General features: G+C 37.1%; 1 protein-coding gene across 3 annotated transcripts in view; it reads right to left on the bottom strand.

Moving 5' to 3' along the window:
• Nucleotides 1–27,150, bottom strand: part of dbn1 (drebrin 1) — a 99,699-nt gene that overhangs the window by 10,931 nt on the left and 61,618 nt on the right. The window contains exons 3-11 of one of the 3 annotated variants that reach the window (XM_067375749.1): nt 25,329–25,441; nt 23,850–23,939; nt 16,851–16,997; nt 15,065–15,142; nt 13,767–13,918; nt 13,616–13,679; nt 13,258–13,311; nt 11,963–12,077; nt 961–1,068 (exon numbers count right to left, since the gene is read on the bottom strand). In XM_067375749.1, coding sequence (XP_067231850.1) covers nt 961–1,068; nt 11,963–12,077; nt 13,258–13,311; nt 13,616–13,679; nt 13,767–13,918; nt 15,065–15,142; nt 16,851–16,997; nt 23,850–23,939; nt 25,329–25,441 — 921 coding nt within the window. The remainder of the gene's footprint in view (nt 1–960; nt 1,069–11,962; nt 12,078–13,257; nt 13,312–13,615; nt 13,680–13,766; nt 13,919–15,064; nt 15,143–16,850; nt 16,998–23,849; nt 23,940–25,328; nt 25,442–27,150) is intronic. The other 2 variants (XM_067375750.1, XM_067375751.1) reach the window with 2 other exon arrangements.

Genomic DNA, 27,150 nt, shown 5'->3' with positions numbered 1-27,150 from the left:
TATTATAACTAAACCTCTGCACTATTTAAAAAAATAAAAAAATACTTTGGATGCAGACTTATTTGTTTGTGAGAGTCAAATGTATACGATCATATACAGTTTTACAACATAAACGTTATTCAGGAGTGACGCGCGGTGACGCACTGCCAAGAACGCGACGGCACACTTTATATTCTTTAGAAACCTACGGGTGACGTCACTGACACTACGTCCAAATTTTTTTATAGTCTATGGTAGTTACAGGGTTTCTTTTAACAGCACAAATCAAGCACAAAGGAGGAGTTCAGTAACTGTAACTAAATGATTTTTTTTTGTTAAATATTTTTTTAAATTATTTATTTTAGTTACACCCAGATTTTCTTTGAATGCCACAAATCGAGCACAAACAAATGGCACCATTTTGGAACATTTTAGATGACATGGGGTGGAGAGTGATGCAAATGTTCCTAAAAAGTTTTATCATTATATTTAAGAAGGGGTCATAGTTACACAAACCGGCACAAAAGAACAATGCTGGTTTTGTGCGGTTTTGACGAAATGGGGTGGAGAGTGATGTCACAGCTCCCGAATTATATTTGTTTATATTTTATTATATCTATGGAAGGAAAATGGTTACAGTGTTTGTTTCAAGGGCATAAACCAGCACAAACGAATGGCACAGGTTTGGAGCTATTTGAACGACATGGGGTGGAGAGTGACATCACAAAACAAAAAAATAATGTTCAATATCTCAAACATCAAACCAGAAAAAACATTTGATTTTGCAGCACAAATCAGCACAAATGTAGTACAAACAAATGGCAAAGTTTTAGGGATCATTTCGTTTTATAGGTTGCCAACTACATGGAGGTAATGGGTCATTATGTTCTGGCTCTCTGATGCAATATAATATTAATACATTGACCAAGATAAGACACTAAATGAATATCAAAAAGAGTTTGCTTGTTTTTAAGGCCTTACCAAACTCCTTTCGAAAGAAGTCATCTTTGTCCTCCTGAATGGCGATTTTAGGGATGGGAGTGCATCCAGTGGTCATGCTGCGCTCGAGGATTCCTTCATCAGAGTCATCTGAGACATCAAAGAGAAGGTAAACGTTTGATGTGGGCTCAAACTAATCTCAAGCAACACATGCCAGCCAAAATATTAATCACAACACAGATCACAAAATTTACAAATAGTCTGAAAGAATTGCTAACAATGCCAAACGATAGCAAGCAGTGTTTTGTCTGTCAAAAAGTGCATCGTCCCCAGTGTTCTGATCAGTGATTGCGACATTAAAACACAGACATGCCAATGTGACCATAAAGACACAACACAGTGTGCAGCATAGATAATGAGTTCACAAATTTACAAATGCATGTAGTTTTCTAAACATGCACTCAAGAAAGATGTTTTATTAAAATGTACACTCAAAACAGCACTGAAGCATGTATAATCTTATGCATCTACCATGTGTCAGGGCTTTATGAAATAATACGCATACATAAACACTAAAGGTTGACCTCTCGATCTCATGACAATTTAAAGCAAGGTTAAAAATATTCAATGAATTGAGTTTAAAGTGACAGGTGGTCAATATAAGACAAGATTTTAAAATGTAATCATGCAGACAAGATCTAGAATCTATTTGTCTAGTAATTTCTAGAAAATATCTAAATAATGACACACCAACCCACTGTAAAGAACAATTACAGATGAGTTCTCTTTAATATCTCAATTCTTTCTTCTGGACAGTAATGATATTTAATCGTGAACAAATTGAATATTTTTAATAATCTTAAATATAATCTATGAAGATCTACTGTAAACTATCACTAATTCTGCTCAGGCTTGCACAGATTTCAAAACATCTGCAATCAAAAGTCAGAGATTTCAAACAGTAATCAAATTTATTTAAGATCATATTATCTGAGCTCATTCATATTGTATTCCAACAATTGTCTCATTTATAAATGTATATTTTTATAAATTTGAGACAAAGTTACTTATGAAAAAACATTATGAAAAATCAAGCCTCCTGAGCTCTGAAAGAGCAACCTCTGAACTATGAACCCAGCTAACAAAAGTATGTTCTAAAAACACTTTTCTCGGTTATGCAAACGTTAAGGGAACATTCCATTTTTTCATTTTGCAAACATTATGGGAATGCTACTTTTGAGTGTTCTTTGAACAATCTGAAACAAGTAGTAACATTTAAAAAATGTTAGATGAACATCAAAATAAATAGTTTCTGAAAAAAAATCTTCCATGAAAAAAATATAAACAATTATATTGTTTTAATGTTTTGAGAACATAATTAAAGACCAAATAACTTTGAATGAACATTCTATTAACGTTACTTAAAGAATGTTAGTCCATAACTTTGAGAGAAAATTACGTTAGCCACAGTTCTGAGAACATTCCCTGTTAGCTGGGAAATTTTTAGTACCAAAGTCACCAATTTGAAATGCAACAAAAACACCAAGGCCTCACACGACATATGACAAACACAACTCATGAAACCACAATGACCATCATAAAAAGTGGTTGCACAGGCCAAGTGACACAATTCAAATTCACTCATTTCTGAAAGTGAAATCAACAGTATCACTCTATATAAACTCTAGATGTTGGGTCTTATTACAGACCCAGTGTTTAGTCCTCATAGGCGCCATTTGTCCCCGTGTTGCTGTATAATTTTATAGTTGAACACACCACAAGGTCGGCTCCACAAAGGTCACGCACAATACCACAGTCACACAAGGTCCACGGAACGCAAGCCCAAGGGCTCGGAGACCACAATCACATGCGGTGCAACGTGGCGTACACTCACAGGTCAACAGGACGAAAGGAAGCACAGGCAGGGCCACCGGTTATCCGTCAGAAAGAGCATGGGAGGAGAGGAAGGGGGACATGAGGGGAGTAACATTGGTGAGATTCAACCAGATCTCCCTAACCAAAAGAATCAGTTTGTCTCAGTCCTCCAAACGTCCATGGCATAGCTTCAAAATAACACACACTAAACGTTTCCTGTGCAAAATACAAAGTCAACGGACAACAAGTATAGAACACATATACTGACTATGGACCCAGAGAAGATGGCATTATGGATCAAATAGTCGTCTTGAGAAAGAAATGGATTATGACACTGAGAAGGCTGTGGTGTAGTTAGCTAGTACAACAGATTACTTGAGATGGGACATACAGAAGGGGAGATGGTTACTTGAGATTGGACAAACAGCTTAACATGTACGAGTTGAGCACCTGACTGTTGTGCCTTGAAAAGTGGTTCTGTCATCATTGTATTTATTAAATACATATATATTCATTATATTTTTTAAATACATACATATATATTCTTTTTATTTTCTCTGTAAAATGGTTATGTTTAGGTTTGGTGGTTGAGTTAAGGGATCTATAAAATGGTAAAAGGGCATTAAAGGGTCATGAAACCCTAAACCAAAATTTCTGAGATTTTAACAGAGTTATGTGTGTTGAACACCATTGAAGACAATGTTAGCATCTGTTAGATTGAATAGTAGGGGGGAAATGGTTAAATTTTAGTTTTTATACGCTATTTTCGTCTTCCGGGTTTAAAATCTTCATCCTGTCCAAGTCACAGGCTGTGACGTGGCAGAGCACGATAGTGCTTTGATGACTCATCGGTGTTTCATAATTATTAACGAGACTGAGTTTTTTTATCCAATGAGAAGACTTAATTATTCATGACACCACGTGGATCTTTCCAATGACGCGGACGGTTAACGGCACTAGACTGACTGACACTGACTAACGGTGCGTGTCCGTTGGCGCGGAGCGAGCGGGTAAGCGCGAGTGTTTTCGGTTCATTCCTATGGAAGTTGAGCCGCGCGTAAGTTCAATGTGACGCTCAACTTCCATATGAATGAATCTAAAAATGCTCTGGTCGCTTGCTCTGCTCCAGTCGACACGCAGCCTGACTGACTGAGCGTGTTGCAGGTTCGGCGCGTGGATCTATGCTATGTACGGCAGGTTTTTTTTTAAGCGTTATTTTTTTTTTCAAATATATGCATGTATAGTGTGTATATAAACAACTATATATTTTATAATGACTGTAATTACACATGTACATTAATATGTTTTAAATAGAATTACGATTACTGTAGGATAAATGTAGCAGGGCATTCAGTAACTCTTGAAAAGACAAAAATAAAGTGTCAGTGTATTTCATTAGATTTTAACTTTTCCAGTTTTTTTAAAAAATGTAGTATTTCCTCATGTTTTACCACTGATTTTTAGTGACAGTCGATATGCATGGGCTACTGGCGATGAGAGTTTCCCCCCTCTCCTCTCCTCTCCTCTCCTCTCCTCTCCCCTCTTCTCACAGCCACCACGCCCATTTAAGTTGCATTTTTCAAAAAGATTGTGAGCTAGACTTGAGCGGAAAGGGGGGGTTTCATGACCCTTTAATACAAATATCTTTACGGAGTGTCTATTTACACTAAGTGCAAATAGTGTTCTTTGTTGGCAAATGCTATTTACACTAGCTCCGCCCACCAATGTCTGGTTGGGCCACTCAGGTTTAAAAAAAGACGCGTGGAACGCAAAATCTTCAGTGGCGCAGCAGTAGCAAGTAAGGCTCGCAGACCTGGCTTTTATCGACACTGAGACACTTTTATTGATCGACACGGGTTCAAATCCACCTTTTGCCGAGCTTGCATTTATTTTCAATGAAAATGAAAATAATGTTCTAAAAGTGGAAATAAACTGCAAACAAGTGTTTAATAATATTAAAAGTGTTTATTGTGTAGGGTTAGGGGAAGGTGAGGGTTTTTATTCTCCCAATAGGGGCAAGCATTCATTTAATAATTTTTACACTCTATGATATTATTGCTATTATCCTGTTAATGTACAAAAATTCTGAAGAGCAAATAGTATCTGCTAATAAAGTATAGATAGCATCTAATTACTAATTTACTCTTATTGATACTGATACTTTTACATGGTGTTAATAGAATCTTTCGCTCTTTCCACTTAGTGTAAATAGCATCTACAGCTATTTGCACTTAGTGTAAACAGCATCTATTATTAAGAAAATATGCTATTTTCACTTAGTGTAAATAGCATCTAACTGTTATTTACACAGTGTAAATAGCACCTATTTGCACTTATTGCAAATAGCCACTGCCATACCTTTATGATACATAATATTGTTTTTTAGCGGTAAATACATAATAATGTTTATGTTTAAATGTTGTCAATACGTCACTATTGTATGTTTCAGCAACTATTCAATGGTTCAAAAACGTACGTTTTGTAGCTGTAAGTTTTATGTATTAATACCTACAAAATACAAAGCCAATTCTCAAAAAAGTTGGGACACTGTACAAATTGTGAATAAAAACAGAATGCAATGATGTGGAAGTTTCAAATTTCAATATTTTATTCAGAATACAACATAGATGACATATCAAATGTTTAAAGTGAGAAAATGTATCATTTTAAGAGAAAAATAAGTTGATTTTAAATTTCATGGCATCAACACATCTCAAAAAAGTTGGGACAAGGCCATGTTTACCACTGTGTGGCATCCCCTCTTCTTTTCATAACAGTCTGCAAACGTCTGGGGACTGACGAGACAAGTTGCTCAAGTTTAGGAATAGGAATGTTGTCCCATTCTTGTCTAATACAGGCTTCTAGTTGCTCAACTGTCTTAGGTCTTCGTATGGGTGAAAGATCTGGACTGCAGGCTGGCCATTTCAGAACCGGATCCTTCTTCTACGCAGCCATGATGTTGTAATTGATGCAGTATGTGGTCATGTTGGAAAATGCAAGGTTTTCCCTGAAAGAGAAGACGTCTGGATGGGAGCATATGTTGTTCTAGAACTTGGATATACCTTTCAGCATTGATGGTGCCTTTCCAGATGTGTAAGCTGCTCATGCCACACGCACTCATGCAACCCCATACCATCAGAGACGCAGGCTTCTGAACTGAGCGCTAAAACAACTTGGGTTGTCCTTGTCCTCTTTAGTCTGGATGACATGGTGTCCCAGTTTTCCAAAAGGAACATCAAATTTTGATTCGTCTGACCACAGAACAGTTTTCCACTTTGCCACAGTCCATTTTAAATGAGCCTTGGCCCAGAGAAAACGCCTGCGCTTCTGGATCATGTTTAGATATTTTTTTTGACCTATAGAGTTTTAGCTGGCAACGGCGAATGGCACGGTGGATTGTGTTCACCGACAATATTTTCTGGAAGTATTCCTGAGCCCATGTTGTGATGTCTATTACAATAGCATTCCTGTATGTGATGCAGTGCCGTCTAAGGGCCCAAAGATCACGGGCATCCAGTATGGTTTTCCGGCCTTGACCCTTACGCACAGAGATTGTTCCAGATTCTCTGAATCTTTGGATGATATTATGCACTGTAGATGATGATAACTTCAATCTCTTTGCAATTTTTCTCTGAGAAACTCCTTTCTGATATTGCTCCACTATTTTTCACCGTAGCATTGGGGGAATTGATGATCCTCTGCCCATCTTGACTTCTGAGAGACACTGCCACTCTGAGAGGCTCTTTTTATACCCAATCATGTTGCCAATTGACCTAATAAGTTGCAAATTGGTCCTCCAGCTTTTCCTTATATATACATTTAACTTTTCCAGCCTCTTATTGCTACCTGTCCCAACTTTTTTGGAATGTGTAGTTCTCATGAAATCTAAAATGAGCCAATATTTGGCATGACATTTCAAAATGTCTCACTTTCAACATTTGATATGTTATCTATATTCTATTGTAAATAAAATATAAGTTTATGAGATTTGTAAATTATTGCATTCCTTTTTTATTCACAATTTGTACAGTGTCCCAACTTTTTTTGAATCGGGTTTGTACATATTAACAATGAGACCAGGCTGCCCACTTTTCTTACAATCGACTGCAAGCTTGTACACAGTTCAGCCTCCATCCAATCATCAACCTATGGATAAAATCAAGTCCCCATCCTACTTTTTTTTTTTCTAATAATCTGTTATATTTGGATGCATGTCATAATACATAAAAAAAGATCTGTCACTACTTGAGTTACATCATGACTTGACCCTAAAACTGCCTTAAAATATCATGTGCTACAGTGGTTCAACTTTAATATTATAAAGCAACGAGAATACTTGTTGTGCGCCAAAATAATAACTTTATTCAACAATATCGATAGTGATGGGCAATTTCAAAACACTGCTTCATGAAGCTTCAAAGCTTTATGAATCTTTTGTTTCGATTCAGTGGTTTGAAGCACGTATCAAACTGCCATGAACTATTGAAGTTTCAAAACACTTATGAGGTAACAAAGCTTTGTTTACTGAAATCATGTGATTTTGGTGCTCTGAACCACTGATTAGAAAAAAAGTGATTCGTAAAGCTTCGAAACTTCATTAAGCATTGTTTAAAAAATTGCCCATCACTAGATATTGTGGAATAAAGTCGCTATTTTGCTATTTTTGGCGCACAAAAAATATTAAGGTTAAACCACTGTAGTCACATGAACTGTTTTAATATGTTTTTAGTAGATTTCTGTGTATTGAAAAAGGGAGTGTTATTGCTGGCGATGCAGGCCTCACTGAGCCATCGGATTTTATCAAAAATATCTTAATTTGTGTTCCGAAAATGAACAAAGGTCTTACGGGTGTGGAACGACATGAGGATGAGTAATAAATGGCATAAGTTTCAATTTTGGGTGAACTAACCCTTTAAAGGATTAGTCCACTTCCAAAAAAAATTTTCCTGATAATTTACAAACCCTCATGTCATCCAAGATGTCCATGTCCTTATTTTATTCAGTCAAAAATAAATTAAGGTTTTTGATGAAAACATTCCAGGATTATTCTCCTTATAGTGGACTACAATGGACTGTCAAAATTACAGTTTCAGTGCAGCTTCAAAGGGCTTTAAACGATACCAGAAGAGGTATAAGGGTCTAATTTAGTGAAATGATCGGTCATTTTCTAAAAAAATACAAACCTATATGCTTTATAAACATGAATGATCGCCTTGCAAGTGCTTCCACCTTCCATATTCTTCCAAAAGCTTGCGCTGTATGTCCTACGCCTTCCCCATTCAACTTACGGAACGAACGCGGCGCCAGTTCCGTTTTTTCCTTAAGTAGAATAGGGCTTTTTGAAGAATACGGAAGGCGGAATGGTGGAAACACTTGCAAGGCGATCATTTGTGTTTATAAAGCATATACAGTTGTATTTTTTTAAAGAAAATTACCAATTGTTTTGCTACATAAGACCCTTATTCCTCGTCTAGTATCGTTTAAAGCCCTTTGAAGCTGCACTGAAACTAATTTTGACCTTCAACCGTTTGGAGTCCATTGAAGTCCACTATTGCCCCCTTTCCACCAGCACGAACCGGGTGCTAGTTCAGAGCTAGTGCTAGTGCCAGTTCGGAGTTGGTTCAACTGACGAGCCTTCTAAGAACCGGTTTGCCTTTCCACGGGCTAGAGAGCCAGCACAGAGCCACTGTATACGTCTCATATTTCACAGCAAAGCTAGCGCCGCAGGGCCAAACACAAATACACCAAGCTCATTTGAGATGCATCGGCTTCTCGCATAGCGATCGGCGCATGACATCAAAGCTCCGCGAGAACGATCCAAAAGCACAAGGAGTTGTATGCTCTACAAACGCTCCCCCGGATCCGCGGCACCCGCCGAATCAGCCCGCGCTGCTCCGATGCATCTCGAACAAGCCTTCTATCAACAATCGCGGATGTTTCACTACTGTTGATGCTCATGGCTTTGTGAACCTACACCGGCATACAAACACGGCTCGCCGTAATTTGTATATAGACGAAGATTACAAGTGAGCTGCTTTTAGCTCGATTAGCTGCTATTTCAAAAATGGCAAGTTTCTTGTTGGTCACGGTAACCCCGCCCCTAGCCCCTGACGCAAGCGGTTCTTACTTCTAGCCCAGTAACATTTTGGTGCTACTTACGAACCATTTTTCCTGGTTTGGAGCTGGTGCTTTGTGTGTCGAAAGACAAAGAACTGATTTGAAACTAGGCTCTGGCTCCGAACCAGCACTCAAACTGCCTTGGTGGAAAAGGGGTATATTAGGAGAAAAATCCTGGAATGTTTTCATCAAAAACCTTAATTTATTTTCGAATGAAGAAACAAAGACATGAACATCTTGGATGACATGGGGGTGAGTAAATTATCAGGAACTTTTCATTCAGAAGTGAACTAATCCTTTAAATGTGATTCTATTATGTGTGGCTTCAAAAGACTATGAATACAGCAAATTAATAGAGTCATATAGACTATTTTTATGCTAATCCCATGGTACTTTTTGTCCTTTTTTGGAGCAACATACCCACGTTCATTATATGGAAAAGAGCTGCTTGGACATTCTGCAAAATATCTCCATTCGTGTTTCACAGTAGAAATTAAGTCATAAGGGTTTGGAACATCATGAGGGTGAGTAAAAAGTGAAAGACATTTAATTTTAGGGCAAACTATCCCTTTAATACTAGCACGTACTGACACTGGAAGACCTGATGCATCCTGGTGCAGTGCAGCTACAGTGAATGCTCACAGTGTTGCTGAGGAAGCCAAAAGAAAAACGGTAATTCAGTGAGAGGGCTGGCTACAGGCTAGGCTGGTGAGTTGGTGATCCTACGCTGATACAGTGGCCCTCAGCAAAATCTGTCCAGTACCTACCAGGTGGGCCTGGCTGCCGCCGCGTATGGGGCGGAGTGCGAGAAGGGGGTGGGCTGCAATCGGATGGACTGTGCTGCTGCCTCAAGAATGGACTGTCCAAGCGGCCTGGTAAACGGGAGACGGGACCATCGTGTGGGACACATGGACACCCACACACACACATAGAGTGACGTACACAGATGTGACAGACAAAGACCAAACCGGATAGACAGGAAGAAATAAATCCAGTGATAGAGAGGGGAGGAAATTTGTGTAAAAGAGATAGACCAGAGAGATAGAGAAGCACGAGTTCAAAACAGAAGTGATGACGGATGTGCAGCAGTTGGGTGGAGGTTAAATAAGATCCAGGATCATCAGAAGGAGAGATGGAATGGATGGATGGTTAAAAAAGGACATGTCAACAACCAAAAGGAAGGTGTGAGCAGAAGAAAAACAAAAGGAAATTACCAAGAAATAGAGAGAAAAAGTTAGGTAGAAGGGAAGAGGCAAGAAAACAGCTGTTAGTGTGATGGTCTCACACCCTTCAACAACAGATGGCAGTGAAGAGTTTGTCATTCACTCCAACACTGAAAAGTCTATGATCTTAAATAATCAATGAAATGACACAATCACCCAGAAATAATATTGCATTGTTCAACAGGATCATACAGTCTGTTGGAAAATGGTACTAATAAAACATTTTTGACAGTACAGCAATCTTTGCTTTAACATCCCTGTTGAAAAAAAAAAAACACTGCTTAAACTTGCCTAAAGTGGGTTGCTGGTTTAAGAAGGTTTATCTCAAATAGCATTCCATACAACAATTCTGACTCGTTTTCAGTAACTTATTTTTTCAGCAGGGATTAAAATCACTGATTTACTCAAGCTCCAGAAGAAGGCACATTTGAAGCTATTGTGATAAATTTGAAAATAAGTTGTAATATGAAAAAAACAACAACAGCTATTTGGACCAAAAAAGTATCTTCTCAACTAGCCACTTCAGTCAAAAAAATAAAATAAAAATCAATCAGCAAACTTTATGACTTAGCAAAGCACAATCAACCAATTCATTCCAAATGAGTTTGCAAGTTAGCATGTTGCTAACTTACATTATGCAATACTCTATTAGGCATAAAAATACATAGAACACAGAAATGTTAAAAAAATAAATAAAATTAGATTAGACTATTTGTATTGATCAAAATAACCAGCATGAGGAGGTTTAAGCTGGTTTTAGCACAAATACATGTTGTCACTTCCTTTGATATTTTGTTCTATAATTCAAAGACACTGTCACTAACCAGTGTTGGGGAAAGTAATGCGTTTAACAAGTAATGCGTTACACTTTTGCGTTACTCCCTAAAAAAATAACTAATTGCATTAGTTACTTTTTATGCAAAGTAATGTGTTACGTTACTTTTGCATTACTTCTGTGTTACTTTTTCTCATCTGGGCTGGGCTTGCTTGTTTGTTTACACAAAAAAAAATTAACAAAAAAATTATTCTATTTTTGGCAAATGTAAAGGCCCTTTTACACCATAAGTGAAATGAATAAGCCTCAGGCTGAAGGAAATACAAATTCACGCCTGTAAAATAGAGGGCACAGCTTAGACGAGAAAGTTCAGCACTCTTCAACAATAAAAATAAAAAATGAAACACAAACGTGATGTTTAAATAAGTCATTTTTGCTAATTAGTATGATTGAACTGGATCATTGAAGGTCAGCAGCAAAGACATTGGTTAATAATGTGAGATTAAATACATAAAGTATATTTGAGTTTTTACATATTTAATTAATGCAGGCTTGCGTAATATTCTGAGTTTGCAAAGTAACTTGCGTTACTTATTTGAAAAAGTAACTCTAACTGTAAATTTAAAAGTAATGCTTTACTGTACTAGTTACTTGGAAAAAGTAATCTGATTACTTAACTTGCATTACTTGTAATGCGATACTCGAACACTGATTGTGAGATTTATAACTGTGGCTTACAATAACTTTGGGGCCACCATATATGAAGTTTAGATCCTATTCTTTTTTTACCTCTGTTTGCTATATAAATATATCAATATCTATCTACATAATTTACCTATATAAATAATCTGTCTATGACCCTCAAAAATCTGTTGTCGTGATTCAGAGCAGAGATTTCAGACAGATGCTCTATCCTGAGCTGTGTTGTTCAATTCACATTATATGACAGACTGAGAGACAAGTGAAGAGCAAGTAGCAGGACAAACAGAGGCTTAGTGGCATCAACCGCCGTCCTTATCCTCCTCCGCTTCTCCACCCTTTACTATGATCTTACCGGTCCTGTGTGTGGTGACTGGTGAGATGTCCACACTGTTGGCTATGGCTCGCTCTCTCTGCTTGAAGAATTCCCGTGGGTTATCGGGCCTCTGGGCAATGATGGCTGCAGCCTCCTGTAAACATATTTAATATTTAATACATAATGCTAAGTCAAATGTTTGGAATATATTTATATATATATATATATATATATATATATATATATATATATATATATATATATTATTTGTTATGTAATTTACACCTGTGATCAAAGCTGAATTTTCAGCATCATTACTCCAGTCTTCAGTGACACATGATCCTTCAGAAATCATTCTAATATGCTGATTTTCTGCTCAAGAAACTTTTTTTTTTTTTTTTTTTTTTAATTTTTATTAATGTTGAAAACAGTTTTAAACAATAATTTGGGGTAAGTTTAAAAGAAAATAATAATTGATTATTCTGCAAGGATGCATCAAATTGATCAGAAGTGACAGTCAAGACATTATAAAGTTACAAAGTTCTTTTCTTCATCAAAGAATTATGAAAAAAATGTATCAGTGTATCCACAAAAATACAGTTTTCAACATTGATAATAAGTAGCATTATTAATAATTGAGCACCGTATCAGCATATTAGAATGAAGGATCATGTGACACTGAAGACTGGAATAATGATGCAGAAAATTCAGCTTTGCCATCAGTTTTTAAAGTGTGAAATTTTTTTTACAATATTACTGTCTTTACTGTATCAAATAAATTCAGACTTGGTGAACATAAGAGACTTCCTTCAAAAACATTAATAATCTTAATTTTTCCAAACTTTTGACTAGTAGTGTATTAATGTTATAGCTACACTATAAAAAAGAACTGTTGGTTTAGCCTAAAAAAAGTAAGTTACCTGGTTGCCTTAAAATGTTGAGTTCATTGAAATAAAAAAAATGAGTTAATACATTGAATACGATTGGTTTAATCAACAGAAACTCTAAGTTGATTTGACAAAAGAAAAATGTTATAACAAATAATGAAAATATTTTTTTACAGTATACATGCTGTGCAGGTAAGAATGTTTTGCATTAGGATTTTTTGTCCCCTTCTCATAATGAAGATCCTACAGACTGCACACGCACAGTCTTTAAATAGCCAGAGGAATCCCACTGACCCACATGTAATTCCCAGCAGAATATCTGTCATCATAACACAAATCTGCTCCACATTTGAGCTTGTTGGGTCAGAGTCTGTTCTCCTTTTAAAAACACTTATCTGAGAAATGAAGCGGTGCTAGTGTGGCCCTAACAGCTCCGTTTCAACCCACCTCAACCTCTGATTCCTTTTTCTCCAGGGAAGGATCGTCATAGCTGGGCTCTGTCTGTAAAGACAATCGATGCACGTTTATTTCCAGCAGGGGGCAGCAAAAGTTTTTGTTAATAACAGTTAAATGTGGGTTACTCCACATACCTCTGTTTGTAACTTATTTACTTTACAAATGACTAGTGCAATAAATCTGAACTGATTTTGTGTAAATACTTCTGAAGCCTGTGTACTGCCCATGGAAGAAACATGGGTCATAGATTACGGAACGCATAGATTATCATGCATTCTTTGCATTTTTCAAGCCAGAAAACATCTTGTAAGACACAAAACCTGGTTTCCTGAATGCAAAGCACACGCACTCTTACAATCAAGGGTTGATTCCTTGACCTCTCTTTGGCCTCTTCCTCCTCCAGCATCTTCTTCCTGTGACCGCGCATGTAAACACAGATAGCATCATAATAATGTATGACAGAGGGTCATCGGTGTTGGCCACTGTGGCATCATTCCTACCTGTGTTCCTCGATCTGCCGCTCCCTCTCGCGGTACCGCTTCTCTCGTTCCTCTTGCTCTTTTCTCTCCAGCTCCATCCTCTCTTCTTCAAAGCGCTGCCGTTCCTCCGCAGCCTTCCTTCTCTCTTCCTCCTTTCTCAACTCCTCTTCCCGCTTTAATCAGGAAACATGTCAGTAAAATATCAGTGAAATGTATTTACATAGGATTAAAACAATAACATTTATACTTCATTTACTATTTTTCTTTGTCCTTTCTTTTTTCATGTATAATTTTCATGTGTAAATACCGTAGAACACAAAACCACAGTGAATTGATGTATGTAAAGGATACAGGCCTCCATTTTTTCCATTGCAATTAAACCAGAAGAATATTAGCATTTTTCCGAACCAGAAAATTTGTCATTTCTAACACACCTTTAACTATATATTTAGTTTGAACATTATCTGCGGTGAAAACAACATTTTAAACATTTATGTCCTCCTTTGTCTTAAACAGCTAGCATTTTATATATCATAAATGGACACAATAAAATAATAATTTGATACTGAAAAATAATATTAGTATTAATAAAAATAATAATAATAATAATAATAATAATAATAATATAAATTATTAATTACTTTTAAGAATAAAGTATATTTTAAATAAGTATTATGTATTTTTAAATATATATTAGTAATAGTAATAATAATAATTTAAAATTGTACAATTATAGTATGGTTGGAAAATTATGATCAACAAAAATGGGAAACAAGTACACTATTTTTTTATATACACATATAAAACATTATCAGGGCAAAACTAAGTGGCTGTTGTCAGCTTCAGACAATAATAATTAATATTGATTTTTTTTTATTTCACTCTGTTTAGATGATCAAGTTTTACAATAAAATATTTTTTATGATACATTTTCATAATTTAGGATTGAAATCTCTACACACACACACACATAAATGAATAAATAAATGAGTAAATAAATAAATACAGCAACACAAAAAAATAAGGCACAGTAAAAAATGTCCAAGGCCCTCATAAAAATAAAAGTTTTAATAAAAATCAACCCTTGGTTCATAAAAGTGACCATAGTTAAAGACACACCTAGTTATTCTAAGCTGCTAGTGACTGAACGGCATTAAAAAATCTGATAGAATCACTTCCTCGTTAATGTTAAAACAAAGAGAGCGGTCAGCTGAACCGTCACATTGTGCTTGCACTGGTTACAGTGGCTCACACTGCTATCCTCAGAGTCTCACATCAAGCATCTTAGCAGCAGAAACCTAAAGGAATCAAATTTCTACCTTGGCTTGTTCCCAGAACTCCTCTCGATTGATTTTCTTCATCTCGATCTCTGCATTTGTTTTCTGGTAGGTGGTGCCCTGCGGTCAGGAGGAAAGGGGAAGTGTGAGTACTGGCCATTTTAATTGGACAGCCAGCTAAGGACAAAGATGTTGATCCAAGAAAGGCACTATGAGGACAGTTTATTTTTTCTTCAAACATAAAGTCAGCTAGAGAGCACACACATATGTTGGGTTTTCATGTTTTATAGGGACATTCCACAAACTATATATTCTGTCCCCTAACCCTAAGCCTAAACACAGCCCTCACTGAAAACTTTTTGCAGTTTTTACATTTTCTAAATCATTTAGTATGATTCATAAGCTGTTTTCCTCGTTAGGACCATAAAAATGTACCCACAAGATTAAATAAATCTGGTACTATCCTTGTGGAGACATTTCACTGTTTCAAAGATGTAAAAACTGGCTTTGTGATTAGATTATACCAACATCACTTGGTTCTTGAATTTGATTGGCTGAAAGATTAAGGTATGTTACAGATACACTAATACCAAATTAAAGCACAAATTTGTATTTTTTTTTTCTTTCTTTTTTTAATGTATTTGAAAGAAGTCTCTTGTAAGGCTGCAATATTACTGTTTTGATCAAAAACAGTAATATTGTGAAATATTATAACAATTTAAATTAACTTTTTTTTGTTTTTAATATGAAAAAATATAAAAATAAAATGTAATTTATTCCTGTGACGCAAAGCTGAATATTCAGCATCATTACTCCAGTCTTCAGTGTCACATGATTCTTTAGAAATCATTCTAATATGCTGATGTGGTGCTCAATTACCACCATATCAATGGTGAAAACAGTTTATGCTGCTTAATATTTTTGTGTAAACCTTGATATTTTTTTCAGGATTCTTTGATGAATAGAAAGTTCAATGAACAGCATTTATTTGAAATAGAAATCTTTCATAACATTATAAATATCTTTAATGTTACTTTTGATCAATTTATTGCATCCCTGCTGAATAAATTTATTAACTTTTTTTCTTTTCTTTTTTTTAATTTTACTTACCCCGAACTTTTGAATGGTAGTGTATCACAGTTTCCATAAAAATATTAAACAGCACAACTGTTCTCAACATTGGTAATAATAAGAAATGTTTCTTCAGCAGCAAATCAGCATAAAAGAATGATATCTGAAGGATCATGTGACACTGAAGACTGGAGTAATGATGCTGAAAATTCAGCTTGGCATCAGGAGTAAATTACATTTCAAAATATATTTAAATCAGTTCTTTTAAACTGTAATAATATTTCACAATATTACTGTTTTTACTGTATTTTAGATCAAATACAAGCAGCCTTGGTGACCAGAAGAGACTGCTTTCAAAAACATTAAAAAACTTTCAACTTTCAAACTTTCAACAGGTAGCATATACTTGGCAGAGACGTCATTCAGATAAGTGAGAAAAAGCAGGAAGGATCTAGGTTATTTTAAAGTGTGTGAATCAACTCTCTGTTTCGCATGCACATAAGCAATCATTGTTTCAGTTCCTCTGTATCAACAATGTGGCTCTAAGAGCACTTTCCTCTAAAAACAGCAACAAGGTTGTACCCTTGTGTCAGGCATCACACTATTAGAGAGCCATTCACAGACAACTTGATTTGACCCCTTTCCAGTGTGCACACAAACAACCCCCCCCCCCCCACACACACACACACACATACACACACATACACTCGACCCTGCTCTCATCCCTTAAGCAGCCCTTCTGTCACCAATCACGCACAACGTTCTCTGCGTTCTCCTCGTCTCTCATTCGCAGGCGGTTCAGCACTGGGCTGGCCACTGGAGCCGTCCCATTGGTCAGCCTCTGTCCGATAGCTGAGGGGTCGATGTCGTCTATGGTGCTAGCATTCACAATGACGTCAACACCCTGGAGAGAGAAAAAGAGCATCAGTAGTACTGCTGCACACACGCACACACGTCACCTGGCAACCAGCATCAACCGCGCATTTAATTGACGAGCACTCTTTTAAGTCACTGTGGCAAACAGCCCAATTGTCACAAGAGAGTCAGACAAAAGAAGAAAGTCACAAAAGCATCAGGCTGCACCAAAAGACAGCATTGACAAACTCTACTTGACAGCTTTCCTAAAGACATTTTATGATTCTACCTTCAAAAAAATGTGTTCATGTGTGATTTTCTATTCAAATACACAAATATAAAACATATTAAGATACAATTTTTCTAGCTAATGCCTTGCCATAATTTCAGTTGGTGCAAGTGCAACAAAATGTATACCACTGTTCAAAAGTTTGGGGTTGGTAAGATTTGTAATGTTTTTGAAAGAAGTCTAACCAAGGCTGCATTTATTTGATCAGCATTTTAGTGAAATATTATTACAATTTAAAATAATGTTTGTTATTTTTTTATTCGAAAAAATGTAAAAATCAGCCACGACTATTAGCAATTGATGCTTCAGAAATCATTTTTATATGCTGATTTTCTGCTCAAGAAACATTTATTATCATTATAATCAGTGTTGAAAACAGTTGTGCTGTTCCTAATACTGTACAAATTTTCAGGATTCTTAAATAAAAAGTTCACAAGAACAGTAATTATACAGAAATGTATTTACTGTCACTTTTAATCTTACTGACCCCAAACTTTTGAGAGTGGTGTACATTATTTTTATATCATCAATCACATTATTAATGAAAGAATTAGTCCAAAGTGAGTAACTACAGTGAATAACATATGAAAGGGTAACTATGAATGAGTATGAATCATTCATTCACATGCAATTAGGCTTTTCCTGCAAGATAAAACAAGTATTCAACGTGCTTGTAAGCATTTGTGCGAGCATCACAGAATATTGAGCTTTTCCTCTAACTAAGCTTTTGTACAAATATCAAACAACCGACTATATCTGGTTCATGTGTATTTCTCTGACATAGCTACATGAATGCTGACATCAGTGTTTTCAGCTCAAAAAGAGCAGCCGGTGAGTTGACTGGCACTTTAGATCAATTCATTCCTGATAGCACCATCTCTCTTTCAACCGAAAAGCACAATCTCTGTGGCGGCCTTGGTCCTTTCGCTGTTTTATCGTGGCGTTTCTCTACCTTAATACCTCTATTCTCTCTCTCTCTCGCTCTCCCTTTATCGCCCACGTACCCACGTTGAAGAGATTGAGAGGTTTGAAAAGTAGAGCGGCCCCCCATTCAGATACCTCACACCGACAGACACCTCCAACACAATAGCCCTGAAGAGGAGCGAGTTAGTCATCTAGAAACATCTTCTGCTGCACATTACCAGTTGTTAGGTACATACACACAGAAGCACATACACATCCAACAAACCCACCAAGACTCTGTGGCCCACCCACATAACTTGTGATTTACTCTTATCTACTGGAGCACAGTACTGAATTACTGCAGAGCTAAAGAGGCTTGCTGTTAAACAAAGCCATACAGAAAGCATTAACAACAACAGAGGGGATGGTGGTATTGAAAAGCACTAAAAAACATGTTAGTAAAAAATTCATGAGTCAATGTTTGAAATGAACACTTCTGATGAACTTCCGAAATAGGCGAATCTCACAAAAACAAGTCCAGGTTTTATTTCACTGAAGAAAAAAAATAAATAAATAAAAGAAAATATATTTAAAAATATATAAATATATTTAAAAGATATTTTAGTAGGCTACTGCAAATCAATTAATTAAATACATTTCTAATTAAAGTCATTTCAGTGAAAAAAATTATAAAATAAAATATTGTTTCTATGCATATACTGTAGATATAAACGAACAAAAGAAATATAAAAACAAAAATAATTAAATTTCATTTTTACTGTGTTTATTCAGTGAAAGCGGTGTGAAAATTATGATTATTATGTCCAGATTATTTTATAGAATATTGTTTTCTGCAGTAATTAAGGTCATTCCACTGAAAAAAATTAAATAAAAAAATGTATGCTATGCTGTAAAAAAAAAAAAAAGAAAGAAAGAAAAAACATTCAATATAATTTTTCTTGTGCTTATTTAGTAACTATAACTATGTGAACAACATTTTACCAGAAATGCAAAGATTAGGTGTTGTGCGTTGCCGTGCTCCCACAGGACGACACGCATGATCAGTGTGTTATCTGTTTGGGAGCGGAGCCCACTTGGTCAGCCCTCAAAAAGGGCTCTTTTCTTTCCTCTTTGTGAGAGTTTCGCAATAGAAGCTCCGATCCTGTCTGGCTGTCTTCACAAGCGATCAGAGTCAAGCGTTTGCACCTCGCGGTTCGGGTCCCACGTCTGCTGAGGCGCCCCTGCGGCTTTGATAACAGGGATCGCAAATTGAGTTGGCAGAGGTGGAACTTGAGACAGGTGTTCCCCTATTTCTTGTCATCTCTACCGATTTTGAAAGCAACCTCGCCGATCAGATCCCATGTCCCGTGTCAAGGCGGCGTGTGGATTATGCTTGCAGTTTGAGGTGAGAGCAGACAGGTGTCTCGCTTTCTCTCTCTGGCTGCGGAGAACAACTTGTCTGGTTAGTTTACTGACTGCATTTGACACTGTGAGGCTGTTCCCTGCCAGTAAGCTGTTACAGGGTGCCAAACAGAGCAATTCACCTTTCATATCTTCAAGTTCAGTGGCCTGAGGGCAAGCCCTCTCAGGAAAAAAGTGTGTCACACCACGATAAAATGGGTGCTCATTCTTTCTCAATGCCTTCAAAGAGCTGACTTGCTATCCCGCCAAGTTACGTGTTTCAGGAAGAAGCAGTCTCCTGCGGGATTCTGCCCAGTAGGTTGTTAAGGCTGTCTGCCGCCTCTAGAAAAAACATGCATCTCCTTTCAACTAGTTCCTTCTTTATTACATTTGGTTATGGTGGGACAGGGGGTTGTGTCCAGTTTTGGATTTAGTAACAGAAAGTATCCTGGGTTTTCTTTTGGGGATGAATCATACCAACATTGAGTTCTTCCCTTGGGACACCTTTGGGAGAATGCTGTAAACCGAGGCACCAGCCTCTATTACCTCTAATAATTATTAGGGTATTTCGGGGGAAAAGAAATCTCCGGTGGGTATCGGAACACATAAGGTTGTTACAGCAATTTGCCCCCTGGAAAATGCTGGGTACTGTCTTTTCAATCAGTCCCATAGTTGCAAAGTTCAACTGTTCCCTGCGAATAAGCTGTTTAGGGCACTGAACAAACCAATCACCAAGAGTTGGTGGCTTGGCATCAAGGTGTCATTCTCACCCATATAATTCACATTTTCATTTCAAATTTATTCGTATAGAGCTTTTAACAATACAATACATATTTTTTCAAAGCAGCTTTACAGGCAATGCATGTCGACATCACAATTTAGTGTAATCTGTTATCAGAGGTGATTGTGTCCAAATTATGTAATTTCAGAAATGTACATATACAAATGAGGCAGTTAGCTAAAAATGTATTAATTTAAGCAATGTATTAATTTAAGGCCAAAACAATGAGCTCATTGAAGTACATGTTAACATTAAATACATGTTAACAATGATTAGGATATATAGCAAAATTTGGAATGGCTAGGCTAAGGCATTATAAACACTTGAGAAACTGTTTTAAAGGGGAGGACAGTCTATATTCCAGGGCATGCAAATCTGGGAGCAGACATCTTGTCGAGGCAGGGGCTGACGTCTGGGAATTGCCATTCCATCCACAGGTGGTGGAGTCCATAGGGCCCAGGTATGGTCAAGAGAAAGTGGTCTTGTTTGCCTCAGAGAAGTCGACCCACTGTCCCCTTTAGTTCACCCTCAAACCTCCAGCTCCTCTGGGGCTGGACACCATAGTACAGATGTGGCTAAGGCTTCCCCTGCACACCTTTCCTCTGATAGCTGTGTTCCTGGGAGCTCTAGTAAAGGTTCGCCAAAACCGAGTCCACCTATTATTAGTGGTTCCTTTTTTGGCCAGCCTGAGTCTGGTTCTAGAATCTAGTGTCTCTCCTGGATGGCACTCCTTGGGAGATTCCCATCCAGAGAGATCTCCTATCTCAAGGGGTCGATCTATCACCCCTAGCTGGAGATCTGGAAACTTTGGTTCTGGCCCTTGAGAGGCACCAGCTCATAGATTCTTATCTCTCAACTGAGGTTGTTGGAACAATTCTGAATTCCAGAGCTCCCTCCACAAGGAAAATGTATGCCCTAAAATGGCAGCTCTTTGAGTCATGGTGTGAACAACACTACTTGAACCCAGCCCACTGCCGGCTTGTAGAGTGCTGGAGTTCCTCCACGAGCGCCCCTCAGCAGGGTTAGCCCCTGCTGCCCTTAAGGTATATGCGACCACTATTTCCCCTAGACACATACCTTCTGTTAGATTTTCTGTGGGGAGGCACCCTTTGTTGTCTCCATTTTTTCATGGTGCCAGATGGCTGAGGCATATCTGCAGGAAGCAAGTTCCTTCTTGAGGCCTTTCTGTGGTCCTGAAAGGTTTATTAGAAGCTCTATTTGAACCTTCTATTAGCAATTAATTTGTTTAGAAGAGCAGAAGATCTACAGGACCTTTCAGAAAAGCCTCCTCCTGCTTAGATTTTGCACCTAAAACCAGATTACATTCAAAACATGCTTGGTCAGTCCTCGAAGGGGGTTGACTGTATTCATTGTGAACATTTCTCCATAAGGATTTCTGCTCCTTCCTGGCGCTCTTCTCGAGGGATGTGATTCAGGCTTCTGGTTTGGGTTCTGTGCCTGCTGAGGCAGCACAGCAGCTTAGATCATGGGGTTCACAGGTAAAGTTGGAGGAGGAGCTTGAGATGGGTGCCCCCCACCCCTTCTCTTACCATATACACTGACTCTGAGGATCCCTTTTTGAAAAGCTTGAAAGGTTTGAAAGCTTGTTCTGCAAATTCTTCTGATCCAAACGAGGAACCAATGCCGTCCGCATCTGACTCCGAAGAATTAGACGTGGTCACGTCTAATGCGGTTACAGCCTTTTGCGACCTCTCATCCGATCATACTCCAGGCCTTCTTCTTCCACAGCATGAATCACTGGAGCACGAAAGGCTTCACTTATTCAGGATTTATGTCTACCACTCAGGCCAGTGTTATAAATGCACTCAACTGCTGGCCTGCTTGAAGGTCACAGCAAGGAGTCGGTGTTCACCTGGAAATGCCTTTCACATTGAATAACAGATGTAATTACGTTGGCATGTGAGGCGTGTGGAATGGCTTTGCCTCTAGATGTCAGAGCTCACCTGATGCGGGGTATAGCATCTTTCAAGGCATTATCCAAAATCCCTGAAAGGGAGTGCCTCTAATTATCCTGCCACCCTTGGTGATTTGGGAGGTGAATGTGTCTGACAGGCCATTCACCCCATCTTCGCTTACAAGTGAATCCTCCCTTCACTTAGTTCGAGGGTTCACCTCTATTGCTGAGGTACTATGCTACGTCACCTGACATCACATTAGCCAATAAAGATTGGCATTTTTCACACATGCTTCAGATACCAGTCATGCAGAAGCATTCCCATAGTGTCAACTCCATTACACTGCATCTCATTCCCTTCTCAGGGAACCAGGTTATACGTAACCTGAGACAATTTATAATTAAATTAAATTTATTTTAATGACAATTTGCCATATTTCCCAACAATTCTCATTGTAGTGAATTAAAAGTGCAGTGTGTAAATTTTAGCGGCATCTAGTGGTGAGGTTGCGAATTGCAACCAACGGCTCTGTACCGTGCTCAATACTCTCTTTCAAAGCACTTCAGAGAAGCTACGGTGGACAAAGATGTCAGTGCCTGAGACAGCAGATAGCCTGTCAAGCAATGAGGCTTCTTTTTACTTCTAACAAACCAGATGACTACTACTACTACTTCTTCTTTGTGCGTATTCAATGTAGTGACGATGCAAGCTGCCTCTAAAAACATAGTGACGAAACACGCTCTGTAGAGCAGTTTGTCCATTTAGGGTTATTGTACAAATATGCCGGCGCAAAATGACGATGGGGACCTGCGATGTATGTAGATAGAAATTAATTATTCTAAGGTAATAAATACATAATGGTTCATTATGTAAGGTCTTTATACACCACTCAAAACATAGTCATGTATATTATATTGCATTTCTGTCAATAGATCCTCCTAAATTTTACACACTGCACGTTTAAGATGTTTTATTTTTTTAATTTAATTTTCATTATTCTCAATGACGATTCCCATTTGATTCTCATTACTGTTACAAAGTAATAAAGGTAATATTGTCTGGACACATTTTTTTTGATAAAAATCTGCATAAGTATAGGCATGGTACGTTAAATTATCTTCAATGAAATGTAAATACCTAAAACTTAAAAAATAAATTTTAAATACTTTTTTTTTGCATTATGGTAATGAGAACTAGATTTTGTTTTGTATTATGGAAATGGGAATTGGAGGGGAAACATGCTTAATTGTCACCAAAATAATGTCAATGTTTAATATGTTATTTTTGTAAAAAAAAAAAAAAAAGTACAAAATCTTTTTTCTCTCCTTCATGCAAAATATAATTTCTTATTTATTTAATTTGATTTTGTGGTGAACTAGACTTGCTTTGTGAGTTTCACCCCAACACTAACAAGGAAAATCGTTATGGATGAATCACATTTCCTTCTTTACAGACAGCTTTAACAGGAAAGTCACAAAAGATGACTGCGAAACATAACAGCTAACACACCTCACATGCTCAGAGATGTCAAAATGAGAGACAGTGGGTTCATATATCACTGAAATGGGTCATTACCTAATTTAAAAGGGAAGTAAAAGATGTTTGTTTTACCTTTGGGAGACCCACCTGGAAAAACTCGGCTATGGTGGCTACATGGCTGGCACAGGCACACTTCCTGGCATCGGGCACATCTTCACCAACCTGAACAAACGTTGTCATGTATGTGTTTATTCACAGAATACAACTGCTGTGTGAATCAAAAAAGAAAAAGTCTAGCACACTTCAGAGTACTGCCAATATATAATTGTCTCAGATTGCTCCCCTAGGTAGCTACAACCTCCCACCGTATTCAGAAAACCAAAAGAAAATCACACTCTTGAACCTTAAATTGAGTTGAATATTGTGTTCCACTGCAACCATGACGTGCATTTCCACATTTAAAGAGATAATGTCGCTTTAATAATTCAACTAACAACAGGGACTTTTCTCTGATCAGCACCCATTCAAAATAAAGAAGCTCACACAATTTAAAATAATTGATGTGACATAAAGGGCTAAGTACTAAGAATACAAAGTACAAAACATGCTTGTAATTAAATTAACTAAAATAATGTTAGGATTTAAGATTGTCTTTCATTTGAGTTGTGTGCAATAGCCAGTACTTTGCTTCATATACAGCATTTGTATGCACCTCAACATATTGGTGTAAACTTCAAATTGAATGATTATGACAATACTGGTCAAATTTTTGGAATAATTCATATTTTTAAAAAATGTTTTTGAAAGTCTCTTATGCCTGCCAAGGCTGCATTTATTTAAACAAAAATACAGTAAAAAAAGTAATATGGTGAAATATTTTTTTCAGTATACTTGATTAAACATTTATTTGAAATAGAAATCTTTTGTAACATTATAAATGTCTTTACTGTCAATTTTGATCAATTGAATGCATCCTTCCTGAATAAAAGTACTAATTTCTTTCTTTCTTTCTTTCTTTCTTTCTTTCTTTCTTTCTTTCTTTCTTTCTTTCTTTCTTTCTTTCTTTCTTTCTTTCTTTCTGTTTTTTACTCTTAATCACCCCAAACTTTTGAAAGGTAGTGTATCACATTTTCCACAACAAAATTAAGCATATAAATCAATAGTATATAAATCAATTGGAGAGCTAAAATCATGACTCTATTCTAAGCAAGATTATCCAGTGATCCCTCCAACTCATGTTTAAAAATCAAAACGCCTTCATGTCACTAATAGATATACTGGCCTATATCAGCCTGACCACACAGTAACAAAACATGTCTTCTAATCTAATCTATTCTTGGATCTTTAGCAAAGTACTGTAGTAATTTCATAACTACTAATTCAGAAACATGGGGGCTAAATATATGGGTCTCGCTCCCACCACCATCACAAAATTGTTTCCTTCTTTTGTAAGATAGAAGAATTCATGTATGATTAAATGGTGGCACTGATGTCGATTGACTGTGGTTATGTTGACTGCTCTGTCTTTGTCGACCTCTAGAGCTTAAGTGTTCTTGCTAATGGCTTGAAAATTTTTAGTGTCACTGAATGCAGGTTGTTGCGTCATCTCACCCAGTTGATGAGGACGTAGCGCGGCAGGGCTGCAGTGGGGTCCTTCAGGCTGCAGAAACCGTACATGATCCGGGTGTTATCGAAGGTTACTGCGATCTCTGCCAGACCACCATCTGTCAAACACAACAATCACAGAGTTTAGAATTTTTTTTTTTTTTTTGCATGAGGTAGTAGTGTAGTAATTGCAATGATAATAATAATATTTGCATTGTTTTTTTGTCTTGTTTTTCAGTAAACATGTCAAAATATGGCCCATACTGGCCTGAACACAAAGTAAAAGAACATGCTTTCTAATCTAATCTAAATGTTGGAACTTTAGTGAAGTAGTCATTTCATAACTACTATTTAGGAAATAGGATTGTGGGGCTTGTGTGGGGTCTGGCTGCCACCACCATCAGAAAATTATTTCCTGCTTTTGTAAGATAGTCCTTAGACCCATAGGTTTTCTATAGCAGTTAGTAGTGTACAGTACTAAACTGTACTTAACTGCAACAAATAGATAATATGACATATAATACACTGCACGATTTTAGCAATCCTATAAAATCATTACTTTATCACACTGTGCGACATGGATCTACTAAACTTGGGTACGACATGCATGTAGACTGTACGATGATGACACCTATTGAATCGTAGGCTACAATGTAAGTTTCAATAGAAGAATAAAACGTCATCAGCATGCGCTAGTGGTAAACAAACACCATGTTGAATCACACTTTGGCAGTTGTAGTTTTGATGTGTGCTGAAAATAAAAAGGAAGCGGTGAAAAAAGAAGGAATAAGAGCTTGAGGTAAGCGGTTTTAAGTTTTAGCGCAGTGTCGCGTTGATTTCATGTCACATTTTTATTGGCTAATCAGTAGACATAGGTCGTAGCAGCAAACACACTGTGCGTTGATCATGCTGAATTTCTTACACTGTCAGAAAACTATCGTAGGCTATCTTTGGTCGCAAGACCGGGAAAACGGCCGTCTTTGAACCTCTCTCACTGTATGACATAGGACTACCAATTAAGGTAGAAATCGCCACAATTGTTTCACGATGGCAATCTTTCATCTGGGACAGCCAAAAAATTGTGCAGTGTATCCCGGTCTATACACAAAAATTCTTCATACAGTGAACTACCAGTAAAATTGATAAAAAATTAGAACCATAAATTATTCAGACACTTTGGCCTGACCAATTTTTGCTTAAGTGTTATCTGACATAATTAAGACTATTTTTTTCTGACACAGTTTAACTGTGCTTCTCAAATAAATTTATCTTGTTTTTAGTTTTTATATATACAGGTGCTGGTCATATAATTAGAATATCATCAAAAAGTTGATTTATTTCACTAATTCCTTTCAAAAAGTGAAACTTGTATATTATATTCATTCATTACACACAGACTGATACATTTCAAATGTTTATTTCTTTTAATTTTGATGATTATAACTGACAACTAAGGAAAATCCCAAATTCAGTATCTCAGAAAATTAGAATATTGTGAAAAGGTTCAATATTGAAGACACCTGGTGCCACACTCTAATCAGCTAATTAACTCAAAACACCTGCAAAGGCCTTTAAATGGTCTCTCAGTCTAGTAGGTCTAGGAAGACTGCTGACTTGACATTTGTCCAAAAGATGACCACTGACACCTTGCACAAGGAGGGCAAGACACAAAAGGTCATTGCAAAATAGGCTGGCTGTTCACAGTGCTCTGTGTCCAAGCACATTAATAGAGAGGCGAAGGGAAGGAAAAGATGTGGTAGAAAAAAAGTGTACAAGCAATAGGGATAACCGCACCCTGGAGAGGATTGTGAAACAAAACCCATTTAAT

Source organism: Chanodichthys erythropterus, chromosome 22 (assembly GCF_024489055.1).
Source record: "Chanodichthys erythropterus isolate Z2021 chromosome 22, ASM2448905v1, whole genome shotgun sequence".
Taxonomy (NCBI): Eukaryota; Metazoa; Chordata; class Actinopteri; order Cypriniformes; family Xenocyprididae; genus Chanodichthys; species Chanodichthys erythropterus.
This window is presented reverse-complemented; position numbering and strand designations above follow the sequence as displayed.